This window comes from Camelina sativa, chromosome 20 (genome assembly GCF_030686135.1).
Source record: "Camelina sativa cultivar CO46 ecotype springtype chromosome 20, ASM3068613v1".
In the NCBI taxonomy this organism is placed as follows: Eukaryota; Viridiplantae; Streptophyta; class Magnoliopsida; order Brassicales; family Brassicaceae; genus Camelina; species Camelina sativa.
In genome coordinates, this window is record NC_141899.1 from 21,880,621 (window position 1) to 21,898,320 (window position 17,700).

General features: G+C 36.0%; 2 protein-coding genes, 1 long non-coding RNA gene and 1 pseudogene across 4 annotated transcripts; 2 read left to right on the forward strand and 2 right to left on the reverse strand.

The window, feature by feature from the left end:
* Nucleotides 1-1,657: 1,657 nt before the first annotated feature.
* On the forward strand, nt 1,658-2,913 carry LOC147919286 (uncharacterized). The gene is made up of 2 exons (XR_015592605.1): nt 1,658-1,945; nt 2,471-2,913. It is a non-coding gene; the product is annotated as an uncharacterized LOC147919286 (long non-coding RNA).
* A 7,132-nt stretch (nt 2,914-10,045) lies between these two features.
* On the reverse strand, nt 10,046-10,753 carry LOC104772656 (agamous-like MADS-box protein AGL97). Its single transcript, XM_010497244.2, has one exon. It carries the CDS (start codon nt 10,708-10,710, stop codon nt 10,177-10,179), a length of 534 nt encoding a protein of 177 aa, XP_010495546.1. The 5' UTR covers nt 10,711-10,753; the 3' UTR covers nt 10,046-10,176.
* Nucleotides 10,754-11,236: 483 nt separating this feature from the next.
* LOC104771243 (putative nucleolar protein 5-1) lies at nt 11,237-14,351 on the reverse strand. Its single transcript, XM_010495742.3, has 9 exons — nt 14,173-14,351; nt 13,806-13,907; nt 13,656-13,697; nt 13,377-13,556; nt 13,131-13,295; nt 12,745-12,945; nt 12,129-12,626; nt 11,903-12,037; nt 11,237-11,750 (listed from the first exon to the last, which is right to left on the reverse strand). The coding sequence occupies exons 2-9, from the start codon at nt 13,881-13,883 to the stop codon at nt 11,454-11,456; spliced, it is 1,596 nt and encodes a 531-aa protein (XP_010494044.1). The 5' UTR covers nt 13,884-13,907; nt 14,173-14,351; the 3' UTR covers nt 11,237-11,453.
* A 118-nt stretch (nt 14,352-14,469) lies between these two features.
* On the forward strand, nt 14,470-17,194 carry LOC104771244 (pentatricopeptide repeat-containing protein At5g27110 pseudogene; annotated as a pseudogene). The gene has a single exon (XR_015592553.1). The product of XR_015592553.1 is annotated as a pentatricopeptide repeat-containing protein At5g27110 pseudogene (transcript).
* Nucleotides 17,195-17,700: the final 506 nt, after the last annotated feature.

Here is a 17,700-nt window from a genome sequence, read left to right on the forward strand (position 1 = left end):
CTTTGATCACAAGAAAAACAAAATAATTTTGTAATATTGAATTTATCTCGTTTTCATATTTAATTGATCGCTACCACCTATGTTTTCGTGTTTTTTATTCAATCTTTTCTTATTTTTTATATTCTTTCTTGTCATTTTCATTATCAAATTTTATGGTAATTGTCATCGTTACTTTTATCATGTTCTTCGTTATACTCTTCTTCTTTTTCTTCTTTTTCTTCATCTTCCTCGTCAACTTTTTCACATTCTTTCACTGAAAAAATATTTTTTTTAGACTACCATACAACTTATTAACCCATCAAACTCCAAGACCAAAATCTTTTATTTTCTCATAAAATTTGTGCAATTCATAAAGACCAGCATAGTCAACACATGCATCCAATTATTGATAATTTCATCCATATACTTATTCGGTTTAAGATCCACATGTATTGGAATTTCTCAAACAAAAATCCTTACTCGCAGAGAAAGTAATATGAACACATGTATAGTTTAAATAATATTTGTGCTTTTCGTCGATCCTTCTTCTTTAAACTCAAATAACATCAACTAAGGGTCTTGCGACGTCAATCCTTCTTTCTTAGACTTAAAAATAAAAAATTTACTGCAAGAATATCAAATCATATTTCTTTTATTTCTATAAATTTTAATTTTTTCTTCTAAAAATTCTTAATAATATAGGTTACTACTATATTATCAAAAATGTTAATTAGTGAAATATCTAATTCTTATTGGTTGTTTTAAATCCTATATGAACACCTTTAGGAGTTTATAGCTTCAACTTTTTATTAGTATAGATATAATATTTTAAAATTTCTATGGACATTAAGTAATTGTAATATTTTCAAACATTCTATGAAGTTTAAATATTTTTAATATTTGAACCTTTTAAAAGTTTCAATATTTATAATATTTTAAACTTTTAAAATTTATAAATTATAATTTTTTAGAAACCTTTTATAAGCTAATAAATTTTTAAAATTTAAAGATCATAAGATTTTGAAGTTTTAAAAGGTTTCAAAATATAATATTTGAACCTTTTAAAAAGTTCAATATTTAATATTTTAAACTATTTTAAAAACTTTTTAAAAGCTAAGAACTTTTAAATGTTTCAATATGTATAATATTTAAACTTTTAAAAATTTTCAATATTATAATATTTTTTTGAAACTTTTTAAAGTTTTACTTTGATCAAATAAAAAATTGGATCAAACAAATAAAACTTTTTAACTTGGACGCCTGATAAATCAAGTTTTCCTGCCCATTCGCTGTTGGAAGCATATTAATCTTTATTTATACTGGTTCTGAACCAATGTCTAAAAGATTTCTAGCCGATGTGAGACATTGTATACATAGTTCTTTTATTTCTATAAATTTTAAAATTTTCCTTTTTCTAAAAATTCTGGAAATTTAAAAATGTTAATGAATGACATGTCAAATCCTTATAGATTGTTTAAAATAATTAGTATTTAAAATTCTGGAGATTTTTAAAAATGTTAATCAGTGAGATGGCTAATCTCTATTGGCGGTTTTAAATCCTAGGTGCACAGCCTTAAGAGCTTATAGCTTCTACTTTTATTTAGTATAATTGTAAAAGTATATATACATATGAAAATAAACAGATGTGTTTTGGATTAAGAAAAAGAGAAATTGGCAAGAATAACATAAAAAACTATAATTAGATGAGTAATCTTTCTAACCACAAAAGATTATATTCTCTGTATTTCATATAATAATCCCCAAAATAAGTCTCATTTATATCAATCCCATTTCCACCTTCTCTTCCGGCCACCGCTCCAGCCACCGCTCAGGCCACAACTCTGGCCACCGCTCTGGCCACAACTCTTGCCACCGCTCCGGCCACAACTCCGACCACCATTTTCGGCCATCAGAGCCTCCTCCGGCCACACCACCACCAACCACCACAACATCTAACACTAAAATTGTAATTTTCTTTGCTTTTCATTCTATTTTTCTAATTTTTGGGATTAATGTGCTATATCCTTAATTAAATCTCTGAATTTGGCTACTGGACAAATTAAACCTGAAAAAAAAGGAATGATTTAAGAGTGAATTTTTTTTTTTTGATTAATGTGTACTACTAAACCGTTTAGTGTAAACTTAAGAAAAAATATTACTATTTTCCAAAATGATATATTCTATTACAAAATATACAAATTTTCATTCTAAGAAAAAAATAATATAATAAAGTTTTCACTACATCATCCTAATTTCAAACGTAGAAATTTATCAAAAAATCAATTTGTTTATTCTGCACTAAACATAAAATGAAAAGATTATTTTGACTTTTTTAAAATGATACATTTCTAGCTGCGTTCGCTTCTCTCGCAACCACCAACAACCATAGATTTCTCTTCTCTTCTAATCCCTTGCATCAATTTTTTATTAAAAATATATGGAAAATGTAACAAATTTGATGGATCTGCCGTGGTGGTTTCCACCGGTCCAGTTTGAAAGGTCTTTTGCTCGGAGGTTTTTTCGAGACTTCTGGTGTTGGTTGGAGGGGATAGATTCCCGGTTTTCAGATTGCTAGGTATGGGATCTGACATCTCGGAACCGGTTGTTGGGGAGTTGAGCATTCTGGGAGTATTGTAGCAGGTTTGGTGGGTCGGCGGTGAGGTCTCAACGGCGGGAACCAGATTCTCTCGCCGGGTCTTTCCAAGCCGCCGTGTCTGCCGCAAAGTCATGGTCCTTGAATCCGCCGGAGCTAATGCCCTGACTCTCTGCCTCCGGTTATACAGCAAGATCTCTCCGATATGATTCCGGCGAGTTTTTCCGATTGCTTACGTTTGTAACTGTGTCCTCATTGTAATTGGCCCAGCCCAAGCCTATTAATGGGTATTAATTTTAATATATATGAAAAAAAAAAACAAATTTGATGGGGAAAAGAAAGGAAAAGAAGACAAAGATCAAAATTTTGTCAATCAATTCAATTTGCAGTGTTTCAGGGGAAAAATGAATCAATCGCAAAATTTTTAGATAAGAGTTGGCAAAAAGTTGATCTTTTTTTTTTTGGTCATCTTGAATTTTATTAAAACTTGTTTTGGAACCAAAGTAGGATTACATACACCCAAACGAGGGAAACTAAAGCCAGCGGACAACTAAAAGTCCCCAGAGTCAATGTCGGAGGAAAAGAACATTCCCCGGAAACTAAGCCCTATCAAAGGGAAACAACATAAACTGAACTAGAAATACAAGCAGATAATATGAAACCAAATCAAAAAAGGACGACTTCTTACACTACCACCAGAAATAACTAGGCAAAACCTTAAAGGTGGTAATCACCAAGATAACAGAGAAACTTCTTCTTTTGAAACACTAGCGCATGTGATTTATCACTGCTGCCCACGACCAACCCGTAATAACAACTACCTTCTCCTATCATGATGAGAGCCAATCTCTCGAGAACCAAGGACATCATAACCTGGCAAGTAAAGAGCACTCATAGGAGATCATAGAGACTCGAACACACTCCCAGATGCGACGACGACGACTGATGTGTCCCATTACGTCTAGCTAGAATCCTTCAAAAAGCGATCATATCTAAACAGATCATGAAGGCAAGTACAAGGAGCAAGGCAAAACTTCTCAAGAACCATCAATCTCAAGAACAAGACCGACGCATGACCAAGAAGTTAACACCCACCAAGAACACCAAGTAAAAGCAAAGACTGGAATCTTTGAAGACTACCACCAACCAAACATTAAACACGAAACTTCTGCTAAGAAAGGAACCGAGCGCCAAAGACTGAAACAAAGAGACAAGGACTGGGAGAAAGGCAATAGCTGGACGGAAACTCAGCCATTCCACACCTGCGGCTTAGTAACAAAGATACGCACAAGACCAGCAACAAACTCTGGGACAGGAACAAGCAAACCACAATGGCAATTATTCTTCAAAAACAACCGTTGATCTAAGATCCGGCATCATCATCTAAACTTGTAATCAGAATCCCTCACAAAGATGACTGCTCTGACCGCTTCCTAAAACCAATCACAAATCAGGACATGAATAAACCAAAGGCTCCCCAAACGAAGGCCCAACAGAACTTCAAACCATACTAAACACCTAACAGTAGCTAAAAGATGCAGGAGAAGGGCGAGGATAGCTTACTCAAACCAGAGAAAACAAGAACCCAAGGCACAGAAACGAGAAGCATCACCTTTCAGATCAGGACAAACCCGATCTAACTAAGGCAAAGGAGACTTCTCTTGAAACCGTTGGGGGAGGAAGAACAACGCTCAAAGGACCGCCGAACGATCCTCACCGTGAAGACCATCTCACTTGTTGAGCGTACTAACAACCTCGTCAATCCACCAGATCTAGCCAAGACAGCACAAACGAAAGCAAAACATCTAAAAAGTTGATATAATTATTTAATATTTTTTAGATAATTGGATCCAGATTTAGATAAGTGATCCGAGTGAAATATGGTAGAACTAGTATTATACCCGATGCACCGGAAAATTAATTATATTATATTTTTTAAAAAATGTTATTAACCAAGTAGAAACAAAGTATTCATGTGGTAAAAAAATAATTTGTTTTATGCATTTGAAAATTTTGTTTTCTTACTTGATATAGTAATAGAATTTTAGTTGAATGCAACAAAAATTAATAGTCTTCCAGATATACAATGATGTTTCAGAGAATATATACAAAAGCGGCAATGAAAAAATTTACATGTATTTAGGTCTGGGCATTCAGATATCCGATCGGGTTCGGGTTCGGATTTTCGGATGTTCGGATGTTCGTATGTACACATATAAAACCCGATCGGGTATTTTATAGATTTGGGTCAGGTTCGGGTCGGATGTTTTCGGATTTACCCGAAATCCAAATTTGGCGTCGGATATCCGATATGTTTCGGGTATTTTTATCCGAAATTGATAAAAATACCCGATATGCACTGAAACTAATCAAAATTAAGAAAAAAAATCCGAAATCGAAAGTCTTATATGAATTGAAATACTGAACTGAGAGTTGAAGTTTTAAAGAGATAAAAAAGTAAAACCAAATGTAAGTTTAAAGTCTTCAAGAGATGAGTAAGTAGAGAAGTAAAAAAACAATCATATCATATCATCTTCTTCATCCAAACAAATGATCCCAAGTGCCGACCTACTTCTTCTTCATCCAAACAATCGAACCCTTCTTCTTCTTTATCCACTTAAAGAGTTAGAGTTTCAAACTCTGAAAAGAAAATGACACACAAAAAAAGTATTAGAGATTGTATCTTAATAATCAACATCAAACAGATAGACAAAAAAAAGAAAACAATCCATCTTTCAAGCTCATCTTCAAACTCAACTTCTGCAAGGATCTGTGCATTTGTAAGCACCTTTTCTTCAAAATGAATATCTTTGTTTTATCCTCTGTTCAGTGCACATCAAAACCTCCACCATGTAGTGTTTAAGACAGCTTCTATATGGTCCTATTATCTTTCCACTAGTGCTAAAAGCACTTTCAGAAACAACATAAGACACCTGCATAACAAATAAATCTCTAGCCATCTTAGATAAAATGGGATACCTTGCACTGTTGACTTTCCACCAAGAGAGTATATCATACTCAATACCCACAATCAATTCAGGATTTTCAACTTCTTCTCTCAAATAAGTTTCCAACTCATTAGTATCTCTAACTACAATCTTTCTAAGCAATGTATCATACTTCTGCTCCATTGGGTTATAACCATCAAATTCATCTTCCATTGAGTCGAATAACCCATCTGTTTGCCTCACGTCAGTAAACTGAGATGATGATTGAGACTGACCGGATGCTTGAGATGTTGATTCAGCATATCTTTCACTATACTCCTCATACATCGCACACATGACAATCAAAACTGAATCATTCAACCCCTTAGCAGTTGTACTATCTTCTCCATACAGCTCCGCAAAACACAAATTTGCAAACTCCATCTTCTTTCTCGGATCAAAAACACTAGCAATTACCAACATAGTGTTTATGTTCTTGATGCCATCCCAATATTTGTCAAATTTCTTATACATCTTCTCGGCATTAACCTTCACATCAGCATCGCTATTAAGACAGAGTAACTGAAGCTTCATTGCAATGTTTACCATCTCACTATAGCACTTATGTGCATTCAAAGTAGTGGAGGCAGAAACTACCAATGTAGCCTAATAGAAAACATTAAGAAACTTCACAAACCTTTCTATTTTACGCCAATCATTCGTCAAAGGAGGTCCTATCCTTTTTTCTCCATTCTCATACTCTAAAAAATAATCATTGTAAAGCTTATCTTCGAACTCCATCATATCAAAAGCTCCTTTGAACTTAATTGCTCTTGTCAACATCAAATATGTCGAATTCCATAGTGCTTACATCTAAAGGCAAACTACCCTTCGTGAATCTACCAGTTTCCACTTGCAGCTCAAATGCCTTTCTCCTATTTGGTCCTGATCTGACATAAGATATGGCATTGCATACTGAAGTAACACTAGCATCCATTTAAGCCAGATTATCCTTAACTATCAAGTTTATAATATGCCCAGCACATCTCATATGCATGTAATATCCATTCAACACTAGAGAATCTGTCCTAATTTGAGAGAAGGTAGACTGAAACTCACTCAGAGCATTGCTATTAGCAGTTGCATTATCCACAGTCACAGTAAACACCTTCTCTATCAGTATTGGCAACTGTCTTACCTTTGTGATCTGACACATACTTGAATCTGATGATTAACTTCTTCAAACGCCAATGTTTATCAATGTAGTGTGCTGTTATAACCATATAACTTGAACCGGTTGATAGAAAAAAAAAGAAAGAGCTCATATTAGAGAAAAGAACCTGGTCGAGAATAAGAATGATCAGAATATACTTGAAAAAAACATACCTGTTAACGAAAATACCCAAATATCAGTGGTGAGTGACACTCTTTGCTTACTCTCAATAAACCATTGTCTAAGTATGGCCTTCCTCTCATGATACATTTTCACTATGTCTCTTGTTGCTGTCCTTTTTCTTATACAAGTTTACCTAAACAGATTATACAAGATAAATTTTGATTAGTAAAAACATATCTAATAAAGAAGTTGCTAAGATAATGTTAACCATGTTAAGAGACGACTAACCTTGTTGCAAAAGAATCTTAATGCCATGGATTCTACTAACGACAATGGTAGCTCTCCTATCACCACCATTTGATTAAGTGCTTCTCTGATTACATGCTCAGGCACTTTTGCACTTTGTAGGTTTCCTTCTTGATTAATAACTTGCTGTCCTTGTGTAGCATTTTGACCTTCTTCCCACGCCTTGAATGCCTTACATATATCGTTATGATTCCACAAGTTTTTTTGTCCCTGACTTTGTAGCACATCCTAACTCCTTCCCACAATAGTTGCAGGTACATCTGTCACGGCTTCCAGGTACTCTCGTGAAGTGGTATCATACACCGGATCTTGGCGGAAGTATCCTTGGGCTCTTATTTTGCTCAGCAGCAGTTCCTCCACCACCCAATTGAGTTTGTTTTCTTTTGCCCCTTAAATTAGACTATGGTGTCAAATATTCTTCTTCCTCTTCATGTTCATATCTATCTTTTTCTCTGTTATCATGAGTTGGAGATGATGAATCCATCTGTAAATAAAAAAATACTATAAGTTAGCTTTACACTTTACAAACTTCTCAAGATCAATGATAAGTCGAATAATTAAATCAGGAACAGAGATATCGAAGAGTGTAACGAGTATTAGGAACCCAATCATGAATCAGACAAGCAAGAGATTGCAACATGTTTGTGCTTAGTGAATCTCCAACGAACATCATCAAAACTCAGCAAAAATAGAGATATCGAAAATAAAATCATGATGCGACACATACAAACATACAAAAACTCAAACATCTGCAATTGGTTATATCTATCTCTATATGACTATACTGCTTTGTCTAATACTCTTAAGTGTGTATGATTAAGGCCAAAGTTTCAAGAGGACAACTAAAAAGAGAAGAAGATGTACCTGTGATGGCCTCCGTGAAGTCGCAGACGGAGGAGATGATGCTTTTTCACAAATATGAGTTTCCAGCTTGAACAATTGGGGATTTTACACCTTTATCACTCTTCTCGAGTCTTGATTTTGAAAATGAGAAGCCAAACAGGCTATTGCAGGTTAGTTCAATTGAACAATTAGGGATTGTATAATGATAGATGTATAGATAGATGTATAGATATGTTCGGATTGGTTAGGGTGTGATCGGATATCGGGTAATACCCAAACTCGATCGGATATCCGATCTTTGTGAGAACTAAACGATCGGGTATTATACACCATCCGTATCCGAACCAAACTGCCTACTTTGGATCGGATCGGGTTCAGGTTTCGGATCTGGTTTTTTTGCCCAGGGCTACATGTATTCAAAGAATTAATACAAAGAATACTTAATTAGACTAATATTCAGGGTATTAGACACAAAATTTATCGTTGTGAAGTTGATTCAATACAAACTTGTGGTGTGTTATGTATTTCATCTTCTACTGGATTCCTCGCTCCTAACGTTTCTTGGTTATTTACTTGTCTTTGCCTTAGTTAGTGTTTTCATGTTCAGTTTCGTTTCCAAGTTAGATGTTTTTTTTCTAAGCATTATCTATTTATCTTCGTATAATTCGTATGTTATTCGTTATCTTCTGGTTTCTCTTCTGGTTTTTGTTCTAGTTCACCTGTTACCTGTTAGAAAACATAGAAAATTAAAAAAAAAACCCATAGCAATGGAGAGTACCATGGACACATCACGCCCAACAAAAACATGAGAATGCAAACGTAGCTCTCTTTAGATGAAAACAAATATGAAAAGTCATATACATTTATATATATGATACATAAAAAAAAAGAGGCATGCATACTCAAAAATGCATATATATATATATATATATATATATATATATATATATATATATATATATGTTACACAAAAACAATGCAAATTAGATATTTTATGTGTAAACAATATATTTACGCATAAAAATTGAAAATTTGCTTTAAAATTTCACGAAAAAGAAAGAGATAGAAGAATTAATGATTACCTTATTTCTTTCGGATTTGATCAAACATATTTCACTCTTTGGCATCTCTGATGTGGGCTCTGATGTGGCTCACCTAAGTTCATAAGATGAAGATCAAAATTATGAGAACCATGGTAACATAAGTTTTCTAGAGGGAATAGAAAGCAAGGATGACAGGAATAAGTTACAGTGTAACTGTTACACACATGCTTGTACGTGTTTGAGGGATACGCGACCAATGGATTGACAATATTAGGTGACCTTCGGATGTTGCATCGACACTAAGAGCCCTTGAAAAATCTACCGATGGCTTGATAACCTTTTTAAAGAGGTTTTCGTGGTAGTGTATATAGAGGAGGCTATAGTTGATCAAACAAAGGGTATGGATCTGGTGGTTGGTAATCGAAGATAAAAGTTGTTTCGTGGTGCTTTATTTTATAACAGAAGTTGGATTTAAAGGATATGTAAATAAAATAACGAAAAGATATAATGAGTTAAAGGTTTTTTTTTGTTAAACTTTGGATTAAAAAAAAAAAAAAATTCAATATTACAAAAGGGGATACGAGAAAAGAATATAAGGGGGAGGTATTGGTTTAGGATTTAGAAAGAGTTTTAATGACTTTGTGTTTTTTAAAATCTTGCTGATTTTTAAAATCATAGAAATTTAGAAAATAAAAATGAAGGATTCTATAAGAGATTGTTTAGGAAGTTATTTTAAATCTTGCTGATTTGTGTTTACTAATCTTGTAAAATCTTTCATAAAATCTTTCAAAATCTTTCTATTTGATGAAAGAGTTTTCATGACTTTTGTTATGAAGGAAATGATATAAAATCATAAACCAATAACACAAAATTTGAATTCATTAACAATCCAAGATTCTTTAGTTTTAATTGAATAACATAAAACTTTTAATGACTTTATAAGACTCTTAATCCAATAAGACTAGATTTATCAAGATTTTAGATAACTTTTTACAAATCCACAACCAATAACACCAAATTTTTAAAGAGTTTTAAAAAGTCTTGATTGAATAACAACATATTTTACATAACTTTTAAAGTCATTAAAATTCTTTCTAAATCCTAAACCAATAACCCTTTAACCCTTTAAGAGAGAGAATTCATAAGATCCTATGTAGAAGGGCTAGAGTTTAGATCAAAACCCCGATCACAATGCTCGTCGAGAGAACAAGTGATAGGGTTTTGTTCGGTGTTTGAAACAGATTGCAATTTTTCTTTCTTCTCAAGGCAAGCCATCACATGCTTCTTCACTCTCTCTATACGATCGAGGATGTTTAACTCAGAGATATCATCACAAGAATGGTATAGATCAGGGTCTTCCCACCAAAACCCTAATTTGGATTGGGATTTAACTTCAATCTTAGGAGGTGACTTGCGATTTAGGTAACAATCAGCGATCTCGTGGGCAGGAGAGTAGCCGGAGAAGGAGTAAACAACGTCGGAGATCTCTGAGGGAGAGGTTACGAATACGGCGATGTTGGCTCCGGAGAGATGATAGAGATCGGCCGCTTTGGAAAAGACAGTTTGACGGCGTTTAGAGCAAGCCACGGCTCGTTGCTGTTTGGTTTCTCGTTTCTTGATTTCGATTTTTCGTTTTGTTCCTTTAATCTTCATTGTGGACTCAGACGCGCTTGACGGCGGCATAATGTTTCTTACCGAGACACAGAGATAGAGAGAGCAGCGCGAGAGATTGAGAACAGCGAGAGAAATATAGAAATAGAGAGAGTAGAGAAACCGTTTATATAATGATCGGGTCAAACTTAGGTCTTGTTATTATTTTCCTTTTTTTTTTTCAACATTATTTTCCTTTTTTTTTTATGTTCGTAATCGTATATTTATTTTCTATTTTACGTTTTGTGTTTTCTACTAGAAGTTTCTAAATATCACAACAATAACTGTAGAAAAAAGGAAAGAAAAAGAATGTTACCAATTTAATTTACAATAATAATTGTATACCTAAAACGATTAAACAAACTACACACAAATTAATTTTCAACAAGCGATTGGTGTAAGATTTATATGTCCCAATTTTTTAAAATCTGATATAGCTCACAGAGTATTATATTCATGGGGTAGATTTTGTAATCCATTATTCACCAACCATCATTGCATAAGTGCCACATACAACGAAAAGGTTTAATGGTTAGGTCTTAGGTGGTAGAGACGCAAATTTTTGGTGAAACGGGCAACACACAACCCCCTTACAAAAGAAAGAACAGTTGTTTTTCAAGTTTCAGAACAAAAAAGAAAACAAAAGCCTTACTTAACACCTAACGCAAAAGAAAATAGACACTTTTTTTTTTTTTTTTCTGGTTAATTTTACTGCGTTCCCTGACAAAACGTAACGAAACTAAACGTGTACTCACGCAAAATTTTTAAACCTCTCCTCAGACTTCACTTTTCTTCTTCTTCTTCTCACTCTTTTCCTTCTTCTTGGCAGGCATTTCGGCTTCTTCTTCCTCGTGTTTTCTCTTCTTTTTCTCCTTCTTTGCTGGCTCTACAGTTTCGGGTTCTGCTTCTGATTTCTTCTTCTTCGACTTCTTCTTTGAAGGCTCCTCGGTTTTGGCTTCTTCCTCATCATCGGCCTTCTTCTTCTTCTTCTTTTTGTCTTTCTTCTCTTTGACACCGTTCTCTGAATCCACTTTGGGAGTTTGAAGAAGGGAGTCTGCAGCAGCGTTGTAAGTCTGTAGAAGACACCGAAAAAGCTTCACACTTTAAGCCAACATTACAACCAATATATCTAAAACTTAGTTGCACAAATCCACAATCCAGAAGTTTCTCAAACATAATTACAAAAGCAAGTTGAGGAAACAAACTAGCAGAGGAATAATCTGACCTTAGCAGGAGTGATTAGACCTCCGGATCCCTTCTTCTTATCCTTGTCGTAAACTTCAATCTTTGGTTTACCCTTAGCTGAGCCAGACAGGCGTCCTAAATCTCTTCCTTCAAGATTTCTCAACCGTGCTTCAAGCTGTCAGAAAATATACACCACATGGTAACCATCAACGGAAGAACAATATGTAAAAGGGATCGGACAGGAGAGGAAATGTATAGAAGAGCACCTTTAAGCGGTTTTCCACTCCCATAGTGTTATCTTGGCCATCACCAAGGGCATCACATCGGATAGCAAGAGCAGCTTTTGCAGCTAGTGACCGAGAGATTTTACCCTTGTGCTTTGGTGCAGCTTGGCCAACCACAGATGCGTGATAAATTAGACCGTACTTTGGAGTGGCGTGTTTGGTCTTGAGGGCTCTAAATAGGGCTTTTTCAGCTCCAAGAATCTGAACTGTGCTCCCAGGTTGCTTTGAGAGGTTCAACAAACTACCACCATGAGATATTAGGCGAGCCCCGACTAGCTCACCGACAAGGGCAGTGAGATTTGGTGCAATGGTGTTCATTCTGCTCTTCAAGTAGTCATAAAGCTGAGCTCTGTACTCAGCAAGAGAAAGAACCTGGTCACAGAGTTCCCGGATGTGCAACAAATCAAGGTCACTGACTTCAGTTCCCATAGATATCACAGAAGCCTCTTTAAGGTCTCCTTCAACTTCATCAGACAATATCTGAAATGTGATTGGACAAGGGAAATATGTGTTAAGAAGGCATAACTAGTTTCAAGGAAAAGCAAGCCACATCCTAAAGCAGAGATAGTCAAAAGAGAATGGTAAAGGAGGGATTAACCTCAGAGAAGTCTAGCTTAGCAGCATTAATCCGATTCCCCATTAGTTTTACAGCCTTGGCATATAGGATATTGTCCTGTACGATCTTAGCAAGCTCAGGAAAATGCCAACCGTACCATTCACGAACCCTCATAGCGTATGTGTTGAGCTCTTTGTCAAGATCATCAAGCAAACCAATAGCTTGGATAATCATGGTATCCACCTATCAAAAATAATAATGGTATAAGGAAAAGTAACACAACATAAAACAAAACACAGGACATACATAGGAACTAAATGGTCAGACATTAAGGATGCCAAAAGTTCCATAATTTATCAAATGATACCAACCCAACAAAAAAGTAATCCAGAGAACTAAATAGACGCCAAAATAGATTAAACGATTACCTTATCAGAACTGAACTTTAGTTTATATCTGGCAAGACTGTGAGACAATCCTAGGCTCATTGGAGCTAGATCATTATCCCCCAATCCAGATAAAAGTTCAGTAAGCTGGCTTCTGACACCTCGTAAAAGCTCCATAACAGCATTGTTGTGAACACAGTCTATTTTCTACAAAAGTGAAGCAAATCCGTAAGAAACAACAACCCATCTTAATAAATGAAAGAGCATATCAGAAACAAAAGTACACACCAGCTTCTCCTTGATAATATTTCCAAGCTTTGAATCAGCCACAGCTAAGGTCTCGCCATCACAGTTTGCTTTCAAAAACTTGCGTAGACCCTTGCTTGGAGTTCCCTCAAGCAATTTAGCCACAGCTTCAAGAGCTTCAGATGTGTTGTCAAACTTGTCAAAAGCTTTAAGCTTAACCATCTGTAACAACGCCAAAAATGATATGAGAAACCGACACTCAACAGTATTAGGCAGTCTCTAAGTATAAAAACCATGTGTAGAAGAAACAGAAGTAATCACCTTTCGGGCTGACTCTGCAGTCATGAACTCATTACCCAAATCCTACAAAAACAAACATCAAAATTTACAAACTTAGAATAAAAAACAATCGATACACAGACAAGGTTAAGATAAATGGATTGAAGACAGCACAAGGATGAAGTTAATAACCTCAACATTAGAGAGCTTTCCTTCCTTCAAGACTTTAAAGAGGGCAAAACCACCTGGCGTCTCAAACAGTACTAGCATTTTCACAAGCTCCTAAGTCAGCCCCTGAAATCAAAACACCCTTAAAATCAACTCAATGTCTCAAAGTCACCATACTTACAAAGTTCTTCTTTTAGGAGCTACAGAAACTAAGCTAGTAAGAAACCATATTCAATAAAAATTCAAGTTTACAAATCATGATCTATGGGAAAAAAAAAAACAGAGTACATTACTCTGTTCAAATTCTTCAAAATCCGACAAAAGAACAAAACTATACTTAGTCAAAATCTAGCACTTGGAAGCTAACAACGAAGAAAGAAGATTCAGTTACCTCGGAGGGTTTACGCACAGACAGAGAGAGAGAGAGAAGGAGAGAGAAAAAGTTTCAGGAGCCGCGATTTTTCTAGGGTTTAAGATGGTATATATATATTTGTTGAAGAAGGTTCAGAGAATCTCAAAACACTGCGTTTTATTGCAAAAAGGGGGCGAATTTTGTAACTTTAATCAGCTAGGGTTTTTAAAACGAAGTGATTTTTTAAAGAATTCAGCATTTTGGGCCTAGTTTAACTCGGCCCATTAATATCAACAAATTCAAAAGACACCGCGTTGTCTGAGAGTACACAACAATCATGTTATTGTTAAGCCAGCGACATGTAAAAAACTAAAAATTAAGACAAGAACACAAGTTTAAAATGGAATCTTCAAAGTTGTTATTTTTATTGCGAGAATGTACAAATGCCAAGTCGTTAAGACAAGCCAAGCTTGTTCACCAGAGACTACTCACGGTTGGGTTACGTAGCGACGTCGTTTTATGCAAAAGTCTTATCAATGTCTACTTCGCTTGTAACGACCATTGCTCGGCGAGACTCGTCTTCGAGAACATGGATACACGATCGGATGTCTACATCTGGAACTCGCTTGTGTCTGGTTATTCAAAGAACTCGATGTTTTATGACGCTCTTGAGGTTTTCAAGAGATTGCTTAATTGCCCATTTTGCGTTCCTGATTCGTTTACTTACCCGAATGTGATTAAGGCTTATGGTGTGTTGGGTAGAGAGTTTTGTGGTAGAATGATTCATACTCTTGTGGTGAAGAGTGGGCATGTTTGTGATGTGGTTGTAGGGAGCTCTTTGGTTGGTATGTACGCAAAGTTTAACTTGTTTGGGGATTCAGTACAACTGTTCGATGAAATGCCTGAGAGAGATGTTGCGTCTTGGAACACTGTTATTTCGTGTTTTTATCAAAGCGGGGAGGCAGAGAAGGCTTTGGAGTTATTCGGTAGGATGGAAAGTTCAGGCTTTGAACCAAATTCAGTTTCATTGACGGTAGCCATATCGTCGTGCTCGAGGCTAATGTGTTTGGAGAGAGGGAAGGAGATCCATAGAAAGTACGTGAAGAGAGGGTTTGAGTTAGATGAGTATGTAAACTCTGCTCTTGTAGATATGTATGGGAAATGTGACTGTTTTGAGATGGCTAAAGAGGTTTTTCACCAAATGCCTAGAACGAGTTTGGTTGCTTGGAATTCTATGATTAGAGGTTATGTCTCTAAAGGAGATAGTAACTCATGTGTTGAGCTTTTGAATAGAATGATCATAGAAGGAACTCGACCGATTCAGACAACCTTGACCAGTATTCTGATGGCTTGCTCTCGCTCACGGAATCTCCAACATGGAAAATTCGTACACGGTTATGTGATTAAGACTAGTGCTGTAGATGCAGATATCTATTTAAATTGTTCTCTTATTGATCTCTACTTCAAGTGTGGTGAAGTAAAGTTGGCTGAAACCGTCTTTTCAAAGACTCAGAAGGACGTTGTTGAGTCATGGAATGTTATGATCTCTGGTTATGTCAGTGTGGGTAATTGGTTTCAGGCTGTTGAAGTTTATGACCAAATGGTGAGTATTGGAGTGAAGCCAGATGTAGTGACTTTCACAAGTGTTTTACCTGCTTGTTCGCAACTGGCTGCGTTAGAGAAAGGCAAACGGATTCATATGTCCATTAGTGAGAGCAGGCTCGAAACAGATGAGTTGCTGATGACTGCACTTCTTGACATGTATTCTAAATGCGGTAATGTGAAAGAAGCTTCCAGAATTTTTAGCAGTATGCCAAAGAAGGATGTTGTGTCATGGACAGTAATGATCTCTGCGTATGGATCTCATGGTCAACCCAGAGAAGCCCTTAACCATTTTGATGAAATGCAGAAGTTTGGTGTAAAACCTGATGGGGTTACTTTTCTTGCTGTATTGTCAGCTTGCGGTCATGCCGGGTTGATTGATGAAGGTGTTAAGTATTTCAGTCAAATGAAATCGAATTACGGAATCAAGCCTAGTTTTGAACACTACTCGTGCTTGATTGACATTCTTGGCCGAGCAGGTCGGTTGCTTGAAGCTTATGAAATTCTTGAAGAGAAACCAGAGACAAGAGACAACGCTGAGCTTCTCAGTACTCTTTTCTCTGCTTGTTGTTTGCACAAGGATCATTCATTGGGAGATAGAATCGCAAGATTGCTTGTGGAGAAATGTCCAGAGGATGCATCTACCTATACTGTCTTGTATAATTTGTATGCCTCTTGTGAGTCATGGGATGCAGCAAGGCGGGTCAGACTGAAAATGAAAGAAGTGGGACTGATGAAGAAATCTGGCTGCAGTTGGATTGAGATGAATGAAAAAGTGTGCCATTTCTATGCTGAGGACTGGTCTCATCCACAAGCTGAGAACATTTGTGAATGTCTTGCCCTTTTAAATGGTCACATGGAAGCTGGTCAATGATTCTTATGGTGTTGCATCTGTCCCAAGGAGACAGTATCTCAGCCTAATGTCCAAGTAACACAAATGCTGGTTTCAGAGCAAAGTCATGCACTCAGAGCGTCTGAAGCTTTTGAATAAGGTTGCTGGTGTTTTAAATGCAACACTGGATGAATATTGTTTCACATAACAATTAAGAAGCATGTTCCACAGTCAAGTCTTTCAAAGCTCAATCTAAGCATGTTCAATATTATCAGCCTAATCTGACCCTTGTGATTGCTTCACATTCGTGCTGCTTCTCGTGGTTCATGACACCTAGGACATGACTATCTCCAAGACTCCAACGTAAAACCTAACTAAAGAGTCAGTTACATGCCGAGATCTTTATCTAACAAGGAACGGGCAAGGACGTTTTGGCCTTTCATGTGAAAATATGCACTGAAGATCCCACCATGGATCCTTGATACATACTCGTCCGGTAGTAATCTGTAAGCGTAGAGGACAGAGGGTGACATTCATCTCAGACTTACCTAGCTAGAGCCACTCTGTAATGATATATGTCTTGTTTCTCCAATGATTTTTTAAAATTATATATATTTTCGAAGATTATGTTTCCTACTTAATTAAACTAAAGAAGCATTAGAAAAAACACTAAAATGTCGGGGTTTATAAAATTGTCCATCAGAAACCGAGCTCACGATTTCAAAATTCACTACTCCCGATTACACATTAGAAATCCCATACCAACAAGTTAAAACACACTAAAAAGGAAGAAGAGTAACCCAAAAACAATTTATACAAAAGTACGGTAAATTCTTATAAGTTATAAGCATTTGGTCTAGCTTGATTATATTTGATGTTTAGGCTAGTAAGGGGTCCATTTTAGGCACTTTATTGCATTCACAATGGATTACACATAAGAACCATTGACCGTTCATCATTAACCTCTTAAATCTTGAACTAGCTAGGCCGTGGTTTGGTACGTTTTGGAGGGATTGGGTTTCAGTTTATATTAAGAGAAGGCAACCGTAGTGCCACTAAGCCCAATACTTGTAGAAACATGTTTTAAGAACTGAGTTTAATAATCCAACTTATCATACGAGAAAGGGAAAAAG

Bases quoted from the DNA above. Each gene is read 5' to 3' on its own strand.
- LOC104772656 (XM_010497244.2), bottom strand. From the start codon at position 10,710: ATGCCGCCGTCAAGCGCGTCTGAGTCCACAATGAAGATTAAAGGAACA.
- LOC104771243 (XM_010495742.3), bottom strand. From the start codon at position 13,883: ATGCTAGTACTGTTTGAGACGCCAGGTGGTTTTGCCCTCTTTAAAGTC. The intron at 13,296-13,376 runs GTGTGTACTTTT...TCACTTTTGTAG, and splicing joins ATATTATCAAGGAGAAGCTG to AAAATAGACTGTGTTCACAA. The intron at 12,946-13,130 runs GTAATCGTTTAA...TATTTTTGATAG, and splicing joins TAAAGTTCAGTTCTGATAAG to GTGGATACCATGATTATCCA.